General features: G+C 38.5%; 2 protein-coding genes across 4 annotated transcripts; both read left to right on the top strand.

Annotated features, from left to right (window-relative positions):
- Positions 1 to 181: 181 nt before the first annotated feature.
- LOC149741326 (uncharacterized) lies at positions 182 to 3,275 on the top strand. Its single transcript, XM_089873667.1, has 5 exons — positions 182 to 1,231; positions 1,304 to 1,519; positions 1,584 to 1,811; positions 2,282 to 2,393; positions 2,773 to 3,275. Exons 1-5 carry the CDS (start codon positions 1,177 to 1,179, stop codon positions 2,942 to 2,944), a joined length of 783 nt encoding a protein of 260 aa, XP_089729793.1. The 5' UTR covers positions 182 to 1,176; the 3' UTR covers positions 2,945 to 3,275.
- Positions 3,276 to 10,148: 6,873 nt separating this feature from the next.
- LOC149741325 (uncharacterized) lies at positions 10,149 to 15,639 on the top strand. 3 transcript variants are annotated; one of them, XM_089873571.1, is made up of 7 exons: positions 11,467 to 12,958; positions 13,207 to 13,422; positions 13,823 to 14,092; positions 14,522 to 14,563; positions 14,625 to 14,742; positions 14,962 to 15,202; positions 15,340 to 15,639. In XM_089873571.1, the coding sequence occupies exons 1-6, from the start codon at positions 12,877 to 12,879 to the stop codon at positions 15,179 to 15,181; spliced, it is 948 nt and encodes a 315-aa protein (XP_089729697.1). In that variant the 5' UTR covers positions 11,467 to 12,876; the 3' UTR covers positions 15,182 to 15,202; positions 15,340 to 15,639. The 3 variants fall into 3 exon arrangements, 2 of the variants coding, with proteins under 2 accessions (XP_089729697.1, XP_089729689.1); XR_016384518.1 differs by lacking the exons at positions 13,823 to 14,092; positions 14,522 to 14,563; positions 14,625 to 14,742; positions 14,962 to 15,202; positions 15,340 to 15,639 and adding exons at positions 10,149 to 10,449; positions 10,513 to 10,728; positions 10,792 to 11,019; positions 11,207 to 11,306 and having other exon boundaries at positions 11,366 to 12,958; positions 13,207 to 13,346; XM_089873563.1 differs by having other exon boundaries at positions 14,962 to 15,639.
- Positions 15,640 to 16,058: the final 419 nt, after the last annotated feature.

Genomic DNA, 16,058 nt, shown 5'->3' with positions numbered 1-16,058 from the left:
CTACATGAACAAATCAATAAAACACACATCCATGTGAGTTCGTCAGTAGGGGATTTTTTTCAAGAAGCCCTTATTCATAAAGAACTTATAAGACCGCATTTTGGAATTGTCTGTGACCAAAAACTTTACTATTTTACAAACTCTCTATTTTACAGTTTTAATACAAACAGTTTTAATATGTTTGCACAAGAGACTCTGGTTTGCACCTAAAACAACACACAACAACAATTTCAAAAGCAACCTTCCCATTTTAAATGTTAATCGACGCAGATACGTACATGCGTTAATGTGTTGTTCCACGGCCTACGGTTGTTCTAATGGTAAACTGTACCACACATTAAAGACTGACAGCAGTGTGAGAAGACTTGCAGAAATGTTTCATGTCTGCCTACGCCAGAACGTTTATGCACCTGTAACTAATAAGCATCTTATATAGTAGGGCGAAGGAAAATTTCTCTGAATGTTCTTTGTGTACTACCAAATGGAACGAGAAAATAGAATGACAAAATGTCCCATCTTCCCTACCATTCTCTTATCCACATTGGAAACGTTAACATGAACTAAAATGACTCGATTATTTCTTGGTCATGTATCATTATAATTTTAATTGGAGCAAGTTTATGTATTGTTATTCAACTACACAATCTGTAAAGTTATGTAAACGCAGTGTAGGAAATAGACTGCTGCTATTCCTATCGTATTCGCCTACACATTTTGCAGTTAAAACAGCATCATAATGTGTGGTAGGCCTTCTATACCTGTAGGCTATATGTAAGATTACGGAGCTTTTATGATGGGTCACTATAGTTATAGAACAAGAAAATAACTATAAGAATACATAGAGAGTCTTGTGGCTTAGTTACACGTAATCTGATTTTTATATCTAGAAGTAGCCTATCAGCCTATCAGCCTATAGGATTGACATATATACATGTCTCGAATAAAAAGATACGTCCCGTTGTTGTTTGTTTCATTCTAATATTCCTTTGCTGCTCCATACCACATTTACACCTTAAAAGTAACATGGTGGTTGACAAAAACAAGTGTAGAACGAGAATTACCGTACAGTTTAAACAAATGCAGAATTGACATGCTGGTTTAAAATGCCAACGTTGTCTACATAGATTTAACTTTCAATACCTTCTTGAGCTGCTGTTTCCCATTACTTAAGACAAAATGCGCTGGCTTTTAAACCCATCTGTGATTGTTGCGCTGCTGCACATGATACAATGTAGGTTTTAGTTCAGTGTGTATAATTTTAAACTTTGCAACAAACATTTTACTATATATTTATTTACTCCAGATTCGAGTTCCCAAGATAATTGGTGCAACAAAACATTGGGCCGTCAGTTTGAGACCGTGCATTTCCACTGGTACAAAAATTACTCCACTGAAAACTGTACGTGGACCTTTACCCCGCCGACCCCAGAAGCTACTTGCTTTATGCTCAGCATAAATAGGGTAAAATTCCGTAACCAATCACTGGATTCGAATCTTCTTTATGTGCTGCTACCGGACAGTGAGTAATAAATTTGGTGCAACAATATTCCCCCGAAGTTCCTTATACGGTGCTTTTTAAATAGACGTGGAAAAAATCGACGACAGCTTTGGGATTTCAAATCATTCGTGTCGAATCTACAGCAAATCTGTAGAGTATGTTTACTCTCCAAAATCATGGGCGCCAAGTGAATGCAACACCACAACTGTAATTGAAGAGTGGCCACCTCGAATTAAAATGAAAATTTATAATATGCGAATGTTACTAAACTACGCATTTCTTAATTGCAAAAACACAACCACAACCACATCAGGTATATAGACTGTAATTACATTTCATGCTTATAAGTTGTATCATGGCCTACCAAAGATATCTTTAGTAGGCCATGGTTGTATACAGACCGATGCGCTTTTGATGCTTAAGCAACTTAATTATTATTGTTTGCCATTTTCTCATACTGAATACCTAAACTTCTTTGGTAAATTGGCCACACATTGTATATGTCCTCTTTTTTTTACTCAACAATAAATACGGTGTTGTAGGTGTATAGTTATATATAGTTACGAGTGATGTATAGCTATATATAGATATCTGCGCACCATATACACTCCTGGTAAACCACTCAAAGAAAAGGTTTAACCCACCTACTCAATACATTGAGTATAGGCCGTGAACCCTCACAGCGTTTAAACACTACTATATGCATGTAGCTTGTGTTAATCTATGTTAAACAAGTGGATAAAAGCAAAAAAAACAAACGCCTTTTACTTCGTGTCTTTGCAGAAAATGAGTCAGATCAAATGTCAATCAAATTTACCATCACCTTTGCTTGTGCAATTGCATTCGGCGCTTTGTTAATCATCAGATTTATCTATGACTGTATTACTTTCGTCAGGTAGGTGTATACAATCTTAATGAGCGAAAAAGTTTTACTTTTGTTATATTTCGACTCGTGGTACAGTTGTCATTGCGCTCACCTCTGAACGGGAGGATACCGGGTATAAAGAGACTCGATCACCAATATACTCTGGTTGTATTTATCCTTGTGCAAGTCACACTGATGGTCACTGCTGTATACATCTGTTGATATATATGAAAAAGGTTCTTAAACAAATAAAAATGAGACGGTCATTTACCAAAAGAAAAATGCAATAACCAGAAACTGGGAGCGCCTGAAACAAAATGTGTCATAACATGTGTGCCAGCATTGCTGAGCCACGCAAAAAAATATAACGAAGTGCCATTCATTCATTCGTTTATCCATACATTCATAGGAAACGTCATTCAAACACAACAACTAGCTTAAACCAAGATGATGCAGAGCCTGAAGTGAGTTTTAAATGTCCGAAGCAAGAGGCGGTATATGAACTTGCTGACAAATGTCCTGACGCAGAATTAGTAGACAACGTGTTATACCATCAATATGGTGGCGATCAGGACATGTAAAACATATAGAGGCCTAATTTTTTCACTGAGATTACTTCAAACTGCACTATATGCACTTACTTCTGCTATCAGACATAATGTAAATAATTTTTCAACGGCTCATCTGGTATGGTAGTGTATTTCCTACGTTTCGTCTGCCGTTCACTGTTTTACTTTCTTATATTGTCGTACTGAAAATATTCTCATTGATTGCAATCAAGTCTGGCATTTCTTGTCCCATTCAATTTTCTCGTCCCATCATATTACAGTAAATAAAGAACATTAAAAATTTTAAAAAAAATTGTCACAACTCCCAGCATGGACCGTTGATAATTGTTTAAAACACATTCTTGAAATTTGGATATTATGTGCTAAAGGTGTCCCATCTCCCACTGGCCTATACTAATAAAAAGTGCAACTTAAAATTGAAAACCTTGTTAGATCCTACGACGCAGCTCGAAGTTTTAAACAAACAAGATTACAAGATTACATTAGAAAATATAAAATATACAAGACATACGAGATTACATTAGAAGGGAATAGTTTTCATTTCACAGATGTATGCGACTATGCAAAGCCTTTATGTTTTACCCCACTGAGAAGGTTCTACAGAGACACAAAAAATTACACAATATTTCCTTTTATATAGAGTGTGATACTGTTATACCGTCATTTATCATTTTTCTGCTGCTACATCTGATATCGGATTGCTCACGAAAGTAAAAATAGACACGGAAGTTGCAACGAGACAGTTATAGTTATTAAGAACAAACTGTTCGTTTTACTGTATGTAGTATGGGAACATGTAGACCACCAGTATTTGTTTAGATCTTACGCCTACCTGATCGGCGCCTACACTTACTTCCAGTTAAGTATACCAACACCAGTATATTGTATATGTGATGGATTATTGAGGCAAAATGACGTTGACATGTGTTACGTTGTGGGTATGAGGGCTTTGAGCCCACATACGCTTATTTACTTTTATGTTGTGTGTGCTTTTAGGTTTGCATTATTTTAGTCTTTGTTGTGTGCGATGTTTAATTTGTCGATTTCATTGTCTGTTGTTATTGGTTTTCCTTATCACTGTTTCACTTTTGTTCACTGTTGTCACGCTTGGTTTCTTTGATTTTTCACACGTTTAAGTCTCGGCGTTTCTGTGCCGTCGGGCTGATTGAAGTGATTTGCGCGTTTTCCATTTCTCGTTTCGATTCGCTTGTTGGGTTAGTTCTCGTTGTATCGTGTTATCGAAAGGTTGTGTAATTGTATCAGAGATTGTGCGAAGTGTCATTTTGAGTCGTTTTACAAAATACGGTTGTTCTCAGTAGTTTCATTGTATCTGTGTATGCTAACTTGTTTATCGGTCATTGCCACTTTTATATTTTAGAACGTCTGTTTTTATATTTGCTTTTATTAAAACGATATACGATTTTATATAGTTGTTTCAGTTTAGAGCAGACTACGACAGGCAGGCCCCGCGATTGGCCGTTAGGGCAACGTCCCGGACCAAACACCTCAAACACGTAACAAAAACTTGGCGATCCTGCCAGGACGTTGCAATCGTTAGATCCGCCGTCCGTAGTCTGCTTACAACGAGAACTCGATCAATTTGTAACCGTCTATTGTTAAAATAGTATGGCTTTTAATGTTTTTATTTCACCACCTACGTTTTCCGCTGATTGTGATTTGGGAGATTTTATAAAACTGTTCGATTCCTATTGCGAAAGTGTCAAAGCTTCAGATGATGTAAAACGGCACATGTTTATCACCGCTATCAGTCAAGATTTACGATGGCAACTTCAAGGAAAAGATCCTTGCATATTCAATCTATCGTATAAGACTTTGACAGAACGTGCACTTGGTTTGAACAACAACAAAGTTCATCGGGAACAGCTAAGGGAAGAACTGTTGAAACGGCGACAGTTACCAAGAGAAACCACCCGTGAGTTTGCTTTTGCTGTTAAAAGTCTTGGTGATCGTGCTTATCCAGACGTTGATAACGAAGCAGCAATACGCAACGAAGTCACATACTTGGTATTCACTTGTGGCTTGGTGGATCGTGACTTTGCAAAAACCATTCCAAGTAAATTGGATTACTCGCGAGATTTTTGGGCCGCTGTTCAATTGGCAATTAACACGAATACTACAGGCAGTCTAGAGGTAGCGCCGGTTGACTCGTTACGTGCTCGAGGCTCAGACGTGGTGAACGTCGGTAGCACCAATCAAATCGCCGAAAGCTTAAAAGCGGTACAACAAAGCATCGAAGGTCTGCAACGTATGATGTCACATAAACCTGAGATTCAACAGCGACAATGGCCGGATTCACAAACCCGCGAGCCATACCGAACTCCTAATGCTGCGAACTTGGTACATCGGAACCGTGAGTGTTACGGATGTGGAAAGTTAGGACATATACGTCGATTCTGCAATAATGTTCGGCAAGTAAGCAGACCTGATATTAAAATTAACGATGCATACATAAGAAATACAAATGTACAAAGTAAAAATGCCTTTTTTAGGAAAGAAATCCATTCGCGACCTCCGTATATCCCGCGGAGCAACACTGAAACTGTATCTAATGAACGCATAGAAAAAGTAGGTTGCCTAAAAGCTGCAAAACTTCACCGCTTTGCTAACGTCGTTGTTAACGGGACTGTAGTTTCTGCTCTCGTGGATTCTGGGTCCACAATTACTCTTTTACGAGCAGATGTGCTGCATACTTTATTTGTAAACAAAAAGTTAGACGCAGTTCCGCGTCATATGCGCTTTGTAGGTCCAAGCGACGAATCAGTGACAATGTTGGGTGTTACCAGAATCCCACTTTCAGTGGGCGGACTCAAAACGAATGTCGAAGTTTTTGTGTCGTCAGAAATTGCTCATAAGATGATACTGGGCCTTGATTTTTTAGAAAATAATCACTGTAAATTGTGTTACAGCTCGAACTTGATGTCAGTTGGTGAATCCACCGTGCCTCTTTTGAGCAAACCTTTTATCCCTGAACGACAAGAAGTTTACGTTACCGAATCAATAGATCTCCCATCCATGACTGAAATCATCATTAATGGTACACTGGAACATCATCACAACAATGACGGTTGGCCAGATTTTCCTGTTTTGGTTGAACGTAACGATGACTTTGGTACAAGGTATAGTTTGCTCACTGCTAATTGTATAGTCACTGCCAAATCCGGAATTGTTCCCGTACGGATAGCTAACTTTACCGATGACCACATTAACATACCCAGTGGTGTTCGAATTGCCGCTGCTTTACCATTATCGGCCTTTGGTAAAAGTGATTGTTACCTGCCTGAAACATGCGTTGCCTTAAACGTTCCAGGCCCCGCATCTAATTCAACCCGCAAGTTAAAGCACAGTATATGCACCCTTAGCAAATCATCCGCCAGTAATGCTAAATTTGAGGCTATAAGAGATGGTGTAAAACTAGGTGATAAACTGAAGCAACATCAGAAAGATCAGGTGTGGAACCTATTGCGAAGTCACGAACGAGCCTTTTCTACATCATCAAACGATTTGGGTCAGACAAGTCTAATGAAACACGACATCGACACAGGTGATGCCAACCCGATACGTCTCCCTCCTCGACGTACCTCCTACCATGCAAGGCAACAAATCGAAAACATAATCACCGAAATGAAAGAACAGAACTTGATTCGCCATTCTACGTCACCATGGTCCAGTCCAATTGTGCTGGTGAAAAAGAAATCTGGTGAGATGCGTTTTGTGTTGATTACAGACGATTAAACGATGTATCCAAAAAGAATAGCTATCCAATACCACGAGTAGATGACAGTCTCGATGAAATGTCTGGTTCCGTGTATTTTTCAACCCTAGATCTGAAATCAGGATACTGGCAAATCCCAATGGACCACGAATCACGAGAGAAGACGGCATTTTCAAGTCATGTTGGATTATACGAATTTAATGTCATGCCGATGGGCCTGTCCAACTCAGCTGCAACGTTCCAAAACTTGATGAGAATCGTTTTGAACGGTATAGAATGGAATGGTGCCTTGGCCTACTTAGACGACATAATCGTGTACGGACGAACATTTGACGAACATATTCAGCGTTTAGATGAAGTGCTTGGCCGGATCGAAAAGGCCGGCCTTACACTGAAACCAACGAAGTGTGACCTGTTTGGAGAAAGCGTTGGGTTCTTAGGTCATATCGTTTCAAAAGATGGGATTTTTTGTGATCCTGCAAAGGTTGCGGCGGTCAAGGCGTGGCCTGTTCCGAGGAACACCAAACAAGTACGACAATTTGTAGGGCTTACGTCATATTACCGTAAATTCGTTAAAGATTACGCAGCAAAAGCATCACCCCTGCACAAACTAACCGAAAAAGGTTGCAGATTCCAATGGTCCGATGATTGTCAAAAAGCATTCGCCTCCTTGAAAGACGCGTTGACTTGTGCACCGGTACTGCAGTACCCCGACTTTACCAAACATTTTTTTTTAGATACAGACGCCTCGGACACTGCGATCGGTTGCGTTCTTGGTCAAGTTGTAGACGGGAAAGAACATGTCGTCGCCTATGGGAGCCGCACCCTGACGAAGGCCGAAAAACATTATTCTACAACACGCAAAGAACTATTGGCAGTTATATTTTCAACCAAACTGTTTAAATGTTACCTTGCAGGCGCTCATTTTACCCTGAGAACAGACCATGCTTCATTACGTTGGCTGTGGCAATCGCGTGATCTATACGGACAATGTGCTCGCTGGGTTGAACACCTCGCCCAGTTTAATTTCGATTTAATACACAGACCAGGAAGCAAGCACAACAACGCGGATGCTTTAAGTCGGCTGGAGGTTGGCGAGGACTTCCCTTACCCGTTAAAAAATGACAGTGGCAATAATGACAACGATGGCGTACAGATGGAACAGGTGTGTCAGTTGCATTTAACCTCTGCATTAGGTAAAACCACTACAGAGATAGAAAACGCACAACGTTTGGACGATCAGCTTACTCACGTTCTCCCCTGGTTGGACCGTGGTGTACGACCCACCTATAGAAAAGTGAAGAAACTGGGAAAAGAGGCGCTACACTACTGGGCGATATTCTCGAAACTCACAAGCGAAAATGGACTGCTGTACGTCAAGGCTGACAACAATAGCATACCAGGTGCGTTAACATATAAATTAGCGGTTCCTCAAAACTTGAGGCACGAGATCATTGAATCTCTTCACGACCCAGCTCACGGGGGTGGTCATCTAGGCGTCACTAAAACCCTTGGAAAAGTTGTGGAAAGGTTTTATTGGCCACGACAGAAGGAAGATGTTGAAAAGTATTGTAGACAATGTCAATTGTGCGTATTGAACAAAAAGCCTAACAAAACGATACAAGCACCGCTTGTCCCATCCACTGAACTAAAAGCGATGCAAAGGATTGAAATTGATGTACTTGGTCCCTTGCCGGTCACAAGAGCAGGCTATCAGTTTATATTGGTTGCTTGCGATGTTTTCACAAAGTACGTTCGAGCATGGCCCATGCGGCAACAAACTGCTAAAGAGACCGCGAGTTTGTTGTATCACCGTTGGTTCACGGTGCATGGTGTGCCTGAAATCGTCCATTCAGATAGAGGCACTAACTTTGAAAGTAAGCTCTTTCATGAACTGATAGAACTGATGGGAAGCAAGAAAACCAGAAGTACAGCATATCACCCAGCAACTAACGGCGGAGTGGAACGCAACAATCAAACGATCATTAAGATGCTAAGAAATTATATCCAAAAAGATGAGAGGCATTGGGATGAAGCACTATCTGCCGTCGTTGCATCATACAATGGTAGTAAGCACGAAAGTACAGGCTTTACCCCACATTTTCTTCTTACAGGCAGAACGTTGCGATTACCAACTGATTTGATATGTCCCGAACTGATCAAGTCAAATGTACCAAATCAACTGAATCATCTTGGTGGGTTACAAGACCAACTCCTACTTGCACAGGAAATCGCACAAGACAGATTGAAGGTTCAAAGAACCCGGATGGAACAGCAGTACAATAAAAAGACACATGGTAAATGCATTGAGAACGGAGATATCGTATTGCTGACCAACCCAGCAATACCGACAGGTAAATGTAAAAAACTCCAATTTCCTTACAAAGGACCGTATCGCGTATTAGAAAAGAAAGGCCCGGTTAATTATATTATTCAGGACAAAGCCGGCAATAAACAAACGGTCCACTACAACCGCTTGAAGCCGGCCGCAGAGGGGTCAACGTGGCCAGAAGATACAATCGAAGCGCTGAATAACCCCAACGAACAACAGGTGTCGCAACAACCCGTATGCGGGTTTGTTTATACTCCCGACTTAACAGCAACACCACGACGCGACAACGATAATACAACCAATAACGAGAACGCAGAATGCTCCCCTGCGAGCAAAGAAGCGGATGAAAGTACGAACACCGAGGACGAAGCGAGCGGGGAGTCGGCGAGAAAAGAACCAGAAGAAACGACACACACACGAAATGATGTTTCACAGAACGATTTGACACTGCACGAGTTACAGCAAGAAAGGCCAAAACGCAATCGACGAAGGCCTCAGTATTATGTTGAAATTTGTGTCCTCCAGGAGAAGGACGAATGTAGTAAGGGGGGTGTTACGTTGTGGGTATGAGGGCTTTGAGCCCACATACGCTTATTTACTTTTATGTTGTGTGTGCTTTTAGGTTTGCATTATTTTAGTCTTTGTTGTGTGCGATGTTTAATTTGTCGATTTCATTGTCTGTTGTTATTGGTTTTCCTTATCACTGTTTCACTTTTGTTCACTGTTGTCACGCTTGGTTTCTTTGATTTTTCACACGTTTAAGTCTCGGCGTTTCTGTGCCGTCGGGCTGATTGAAGTGATTTGCGCGTTTTCCATTTCTCGTTTCGATTCGCTTGTTGGGTTAGTTCTCGTTGTATCGTGTTATCGAAAGGTTGTGTAATTGTATTAGAGATTGTGCGAAGTGTCATTTTGAGTCGTTTTACAAAATACGGTTGTTCTCAGTAGTTTCATTGTATCTGTGTATGCTAACTTGTTTATCGGTCATTGCCACTTTTATATTTTAGAACGTCTGTTTTTATATTTGCTTTTATTAAAACGATATACGATTTTATATAGTTGTTTCAGTTTAGAGCAGACTACGACAGGCAGGCCCCGCGATTGGCCGTTAGGGCAACGTCCCGGACCAAACACCTCAAACACGTAACACATGCATACCCGGAACAAGGTATTTACGCAGTGACTGCATTATAATACTGGCACTCGTGAATTGGAACCAGAGAGACAGCTTATTCACAGTGAATTTCTTATTAACGTTTTCTTCAGAATTTTTAACGCAGCTATAATGTAAGGTTTGAAACTCAGTGATACTTACTGTTACAGCATGTCTCAGTATTTTCTTTTATATGCAGTGTTTAGAAAAAACTGTTAATTCCTTGTGCTGCACGTATAATTTAAACTAAACCATGCGCTGGGTCGCTGTAGTATTCGTGACGATACTGTATATAATCCAATGTAAGTATCCGCTTATTCTAAGCGTAGTTTTGCATTATTAATTAAAAACGATAATTTCATCAGATTCTAGTTCCCAAAAAGATTGGTGCAACCAAACCTTTACCCGTCAGTTTGAGACCGTGTATTTCTACTGGTACACAACTTTTGGAAATAAAAACTGTATCTGGACCTTTGACCCACCTACCCCAGGAGCTACCTGTTTTATGCTCAGCATAAATAGGGTGAACTTCCGTAACCAATCAAAGGATAAAAATCTACTATATGTGCAGCTACCGGACAGTGAGTAATTAATATGGTACAAACGTATACCTAAAATTTCCTTATGTAGAGCTTTTTAAACAGACCTGGAAAAAATCAAGAGCAATGTTACAATTCCAGAACATTCGTGTCGTATCTACAGCAAATCTGTAGAGTATGTTTACTCTCCCAAGTCATGGGCGCCAAGTGAATGCAACACCACAACTGTAATTGAAGAGTGGCCACCTCGAATTAAAATGAAAATTTATGATACGCGAATGCTTTTAAATTACGCATTTCTAGACTGCCAAAAGACGACAAACAATACTACAGGTATATATTTATCCCATATTGCTGTTTCTGCTGAAAGCTACAGTCTATATTGCGGCCAGCCATGGTGGTTACAGCGCTCGCCTCTACTAGACCAGAGGATTATACATAATTTTTAAATATAAATCAGTGCATGTTTTATCAATGAAATGCTAAACTGCTTGGTATTAAGGTGTACCTTTTATTACAGCAAACCTGTCAGAGGAATTCACTGTCGCTTTTTCTTGTGCAATTGCATTCGGTGCTTTACTTGTCTTTATATTGACCGTTGAGTGTGTTCTATTTGTGAGGTATGTCCAAACTTATTGTGAAACACTTTATTTGCTAGAAATACTATGTTTATTCTTAGGAATCGTCTGCCGAGCACGACAGACGCTGTTGCTGAAGTATGTAGTACCGCGGAAATGGTGTATAATGAGATATACAACCAATATAATGGACATGAAGTATAGATCAGTAACACAGCACACAACGATGCGGTCAAAAAGTTTGCCAACATTCTGCAAGCTTTAGATTATTGTAAAACCCACAGTGATGAACGTATTCATATATAGTAGGGTGGGGTAATACGGGACATCATTTTATATTCTAATTTCTCGTCCGCATTTGGTGGTAAACAAGGAAAACTTAAAGAATTATAAAACCGTATTTTAACGACTCCGATGGACCATTGTTTATTGTTTAAAACACGATCAGGGTATTTGGGTATCATGTGCTATAGATGTCTCATCTTACCCCACAGTACTATATACTTCGTTCGTATTGTGCCGACCGCCAGATGCTCTCTTCTTTTACCATCTTCTACTAATTTGAGCTGCGCGGTTTGAAAGAGATAAAGAATTGTAATAATTATATGTTAATTTAAAAAAAAAAAAAAAAGGTAACATACGTGTGTAAATATGTAGCCTACTACCTTATTTTGTTGTTGACACAAAAAGTATGTTTTATATATTAAAACAGTTTCCCTTTAGTTTTGATTTGGTATCCCACGCTGTGTTGTTTTTTCTAAAACTTCTCTATATGGGGCCAATTAGGGTAAATGACCCCACTGGCAGATTTTAAGGTGGTTTTCGGCTATAATGTATATAAGAATATATATAATAGCAGTTTTAATATGTATATATAGTAGGGTGGGGGAAGACAGGACACCTTTTACCTCTATTTTCACGCCCCGTTTAGTAGTAAACAAAGAACATTCAAGAAATTATAAAACTATATATGCCCATGATTCCCATTGACCGTTAGTAATTGTTCAAAACACAATCAGGATATTTATATATTATGTGCTAATATTATGTTCTAACGTCTTCCCCCACCCTATTATATATATATATAAGTCAACAATTGTAAAAAATACATGTCGTCATCATATTGTTAAACGGTTGCGATATGCGTAAATGAAAATGTGTTCGTGCTCTGACGCCTTCCGTTTTAACATTAGGTAACTCTTGAGTGGCGTGTGTACAGGGCAGTATATAGTTATAGTTTTCGCATTCTGTACGAGCATTATATTGTAGGTTAGGGTAAGATGGTCCGTGTTTTTATTCTCTTTTATCGTCCCATTCGGTAGTAAACAAGGAGTATTTACAGAAGTATATGATCGTGTGTTTCATTTGTGTCGGATCTTTTCCCACCCTACTATATATACCAGGTCTGGCAAACATATAGTGTCTAAACAGCACATAGGCAGATTTTTGTGAGCAAAAAGCCAAATTGAAAAAACGTGAGGATATATATGAGTGAGATTCTATAATGTATCGCACGCTTTGGGTTCTCATATTTAAGCAAGAGTATATAGACCTATACGTTATGCTAGCAGCAATGAAGCGTAATTGATTATTATAGAATCAACTCTTTTGAATGTTTTTTGTTAGAATTAGCGACATGCTTAGTGTACACTTTTTGCTTCAAAGCTTCACTGTTTTGTTATTTGCCCTAAAAGGTAGGTTTCTAACAATTATGTTTTAAAATGTGCATTCAAAAATTTCTAGTACGAAGTTTATTAGTCGTATTAGAAATTAGATGATGTAAATTTCAACCTAAAGTATAATAAGCTTTCAAGATCTAACATTATGCCACGAACCAACGGCACATAAGTTCCTTTGTGTACCGTGTTTCACAAATAAGTCAAAACGCGTTTTGTCAAGCTTATATAGATGCCATTTTTTAATTCTGCCTTTTTCTTCGTAGGATATTCCTATAATGGTGTAAAGTGCAATGAAGACCAAACACAGACATACGGCAACTTCTACTATTACTATTACTCTTTGTACTTAACAAAATCTTGCTCTTGGTCGTTTATTCCACCAATTGAAAGTCCTAATGTAGAACACGTCTTGCTTATAAACCTGTACGGATTACATCACGGTGTAACTAGATCACCACCCACTGTGTACTTACCAAATGGTAAGTTAAGACTTATAAAATTCCTATGCATGAACTATATAGTACATTTAATCTTTCATTAGAAACGTAGGCTATATGTTTCCTTGTACAAGAGGCGCCAAACATGGGGTGCGGGGTAGATATGTCTATTCTGAAATTTTCTGCACTGCATTAATCTGTAAACATTGTCATCAAATGGCTGTGAAAACACATTAAATGGCAAATCCTGATGATATTTTGTCGCATGGCAGACGAAACGTTATTCTTTGAAGATTATAAACAAAAAATGCCAAAGGGTCTCTTTTATACTTATAATATATACCACATAAAAGTTGCAATGGTTTTAGTACAGCGTTTTTGCTTAGTTAAAAATTGTGTGAAGTAAAAACTGATCCAATAGCATAAATTATATTTTTTAAAGGTACCAAATTCACATCGGACCTTGAGCATGAAAATTCGCCTCCGTGTTTTCTCTTAAAAAAAACTCACCAGACTTCTTGTAGTGAAGAGCAGCTGAAGAAATACGATTGCAACAACAACACTTTGGTATCTATCAGTAACCAATGGCCGCCACAAATTAACGCAACTTTTGGCAGCATCACGTTAGAGCTGGGTTACTTATTTATTCCTTGTATTGAGTCTACGCCTCAAAAGGATACAGTTGATACGCCTATATTTAGTAGTTGGGCACGTAAGTATTGTCTTTAACCAAAATATAACCACTGGTAACTTTTTTATGAATCGCTTGATAAGCAAGTATAGAAAAACAGCTGTTTTCAGCATGTATAAAACAACCCGTGTATAAATCTATGTATTTCGTAAGCAGCGAAAGTATTTGCATAAGCTAACTTTATTTTGACATTTACAACAGTTGTAAAGTAAGGTAGGGAAGAGGGAACACTTTTAGCACATATTATCCAAATATTCTGATCGTATTTTAATCAACTATTTGATTTACAACGGTCCATGGGAATCGTGAGGATACAGTTTTATACCTTTTTGAATGTTATTTGTTTACTACCAAATGGGACGAGAAAATAGGGTGAAAAGATGTTCCATCGTTCCCCACCTTATATAATATGAACAAAATATGATTTCTTTACGTTGATTTGTTTGTCAGAAACTGTGACCGAGAATCAATCGGATCAGGATAATAACACAGGTATGCAACAAATTGCCATGTTTATACCTATGCAATGCAGTTAACATTATACCATCAACAGATTTATATATGAGCTTGCGAAAAAGCGAAAGCAATTACAATATTGCAGTGGCGGTGGCAGTTTCTTTGGGTGTTTTGCTACTTCTGGTTATGGTTCTAGCCTTTCTCATATATAAAAAGTTCGTATTACACTTTATGAATGGTAGGGTGGGAGAAGATGGGACACCTTTAGCTGCTGCCTTATAACGGCCTATGCTGAGAGTCATGAAGATTCTTCGAATTCTTTTTTGTTTACTGCCAAATGGGTCGAGAAAATAGAATAAAAAGACGCCCCATTCTCCCCCACCCTACTATAGTACTTGTTTCATGCACAAATTTAAATTGTATTTCACGTGTAGGAGTAATGTAAAGCGCGTCGACCCGAATGATAGGAATATTCAAAACGACAGTGGCAATGCAACACATGGTTCTATCGGACCGAGCAACGTGTATGAAATGGCAGATATGCAGGGCGAAAAATCACAACCTGTAATGGTAGATAACATTCTATACCATTCCAATTTCCTTGGGAAAGAAGACGATGCAGAGTGTGTGAAAAACTCTGAAGTGGTTAATTAAGTAGATAGTGAAAATTAAAAGGTATCGCGTGCTATATCATTTCTATTTTGTTCCTGACATAAAAGCTATACAGCCTAAACCTTATTCCGACACAAACATATTTTTAATTTAAAATCATCTGGGTAACGAAAATTAGTTATATACGAATACGTTTACAGAAGTTTTTACACCAGCGTCAGATGGACGAAGGCTTAATTTCACTCATATATTGGTTTTCCATACATTTGCATTTAGAAATATGCTGTACTGTAATGAGATAATGTTTATTGGTTTTTTTGCTGACTCATTTTACATTTTGTTTATTTTGGTCGCCCTCACATTTAAAACGTCGTTCGGCGAATCCTTTTTGATGATTACTCATATATGCCCACGGTAGAATATTTTGAGTTAACTGAATATTGAAATAACTTGTGCTGTTATCATCAGTTGTTCTATGAATAATGTACCGTTTTGCCGAAGCTGGTTTTCCTAAAGACTTTAGTCTAGTGCCTATATAATTTATTAATATTGATAGTAATGTATAGTATGAGAGTGGGGGAAAATGGGACACCTTTTTATTCCTTTTTTTCGATAGTAAAGAAAGAACATTCAAAGTATTCTAAAACCATTTCCTCCCGACTCCCGCATAGACCGTTTTTAATTGTTTAAAATACGATCAGGATTTTGTATATTATGTTCTAAAGGTGTGTTGTCTTTCTTCAATCTACTATAACAGCTATATATCCTGTTCGTGTGCAGCTATATATGTAAAACACCACAGTATTTTAATGGAGGCGTTTTAGACATAGGTTAAAAATTCAGTTTACGTGCTATGATGCAAAGTTGTGACGTCAGATTTTCTTTTACTACTTAACCATTACGTAATCTATATTCATCA

The sequence above is a fragment of the Ciona robusta genome, chromosome 1 (genome assembly GCF_009617815.1).
Source record: "Ciona robusta chromosome 1, ASM961781v2".
Classification (NCBI taxonomy): domain Eukaryota; kingdom Metazoa; phylum Chordata; class Ascidiacea; order Phlebobranchia; family Cionidae; genus Ciona; species Ciona robusta.
This window is presented reverse-complemented; position numbering and strand designations above follow the sequence as displayed.

Coding starts and splice junctions, on each gene's coding strand:
- LOC149741326 (XM_089873667.1), top strand. CDS start 1,177: ATGCGCTGGCTTTTAAACCCATCTGTGATTGTTGCGCTGCTGCACATG. Junction 1,520..1,583: donor TTATGTGCTGCTACCGGACA/GTGAGTAATAAA, acceptor CTTTTTAAATAG/ACGTGGAAAAAATCGACGAC. Junction 1,812..2,281: donor CACAACCACAACCACATCAG/GTATATAGACTG, acceptor GTGTCTTTGCAG/AAAATGAGTCAGATCAAATG.
- LOC149741325 (XM_089873571.1), top strand. CDS start 12,877: ATGTTTTTTGTTAGAATTAGCGACATGCTTAGTGTACACTTTTTGCTT. Junction 14,564..14,624: donor GGATCAGGATAATAACACAG/GTATGCAACAAA, acceptor TACCATCAACAG/ATTTATATATGAGCTTGCGA. Junction 14,743..14,961: donor GCCTTTCTCATATATAAAAA/GTTCGTATTACA, acceptor TTTCACGTGTAG/GAGTAATGTAAAGCGCGTCG.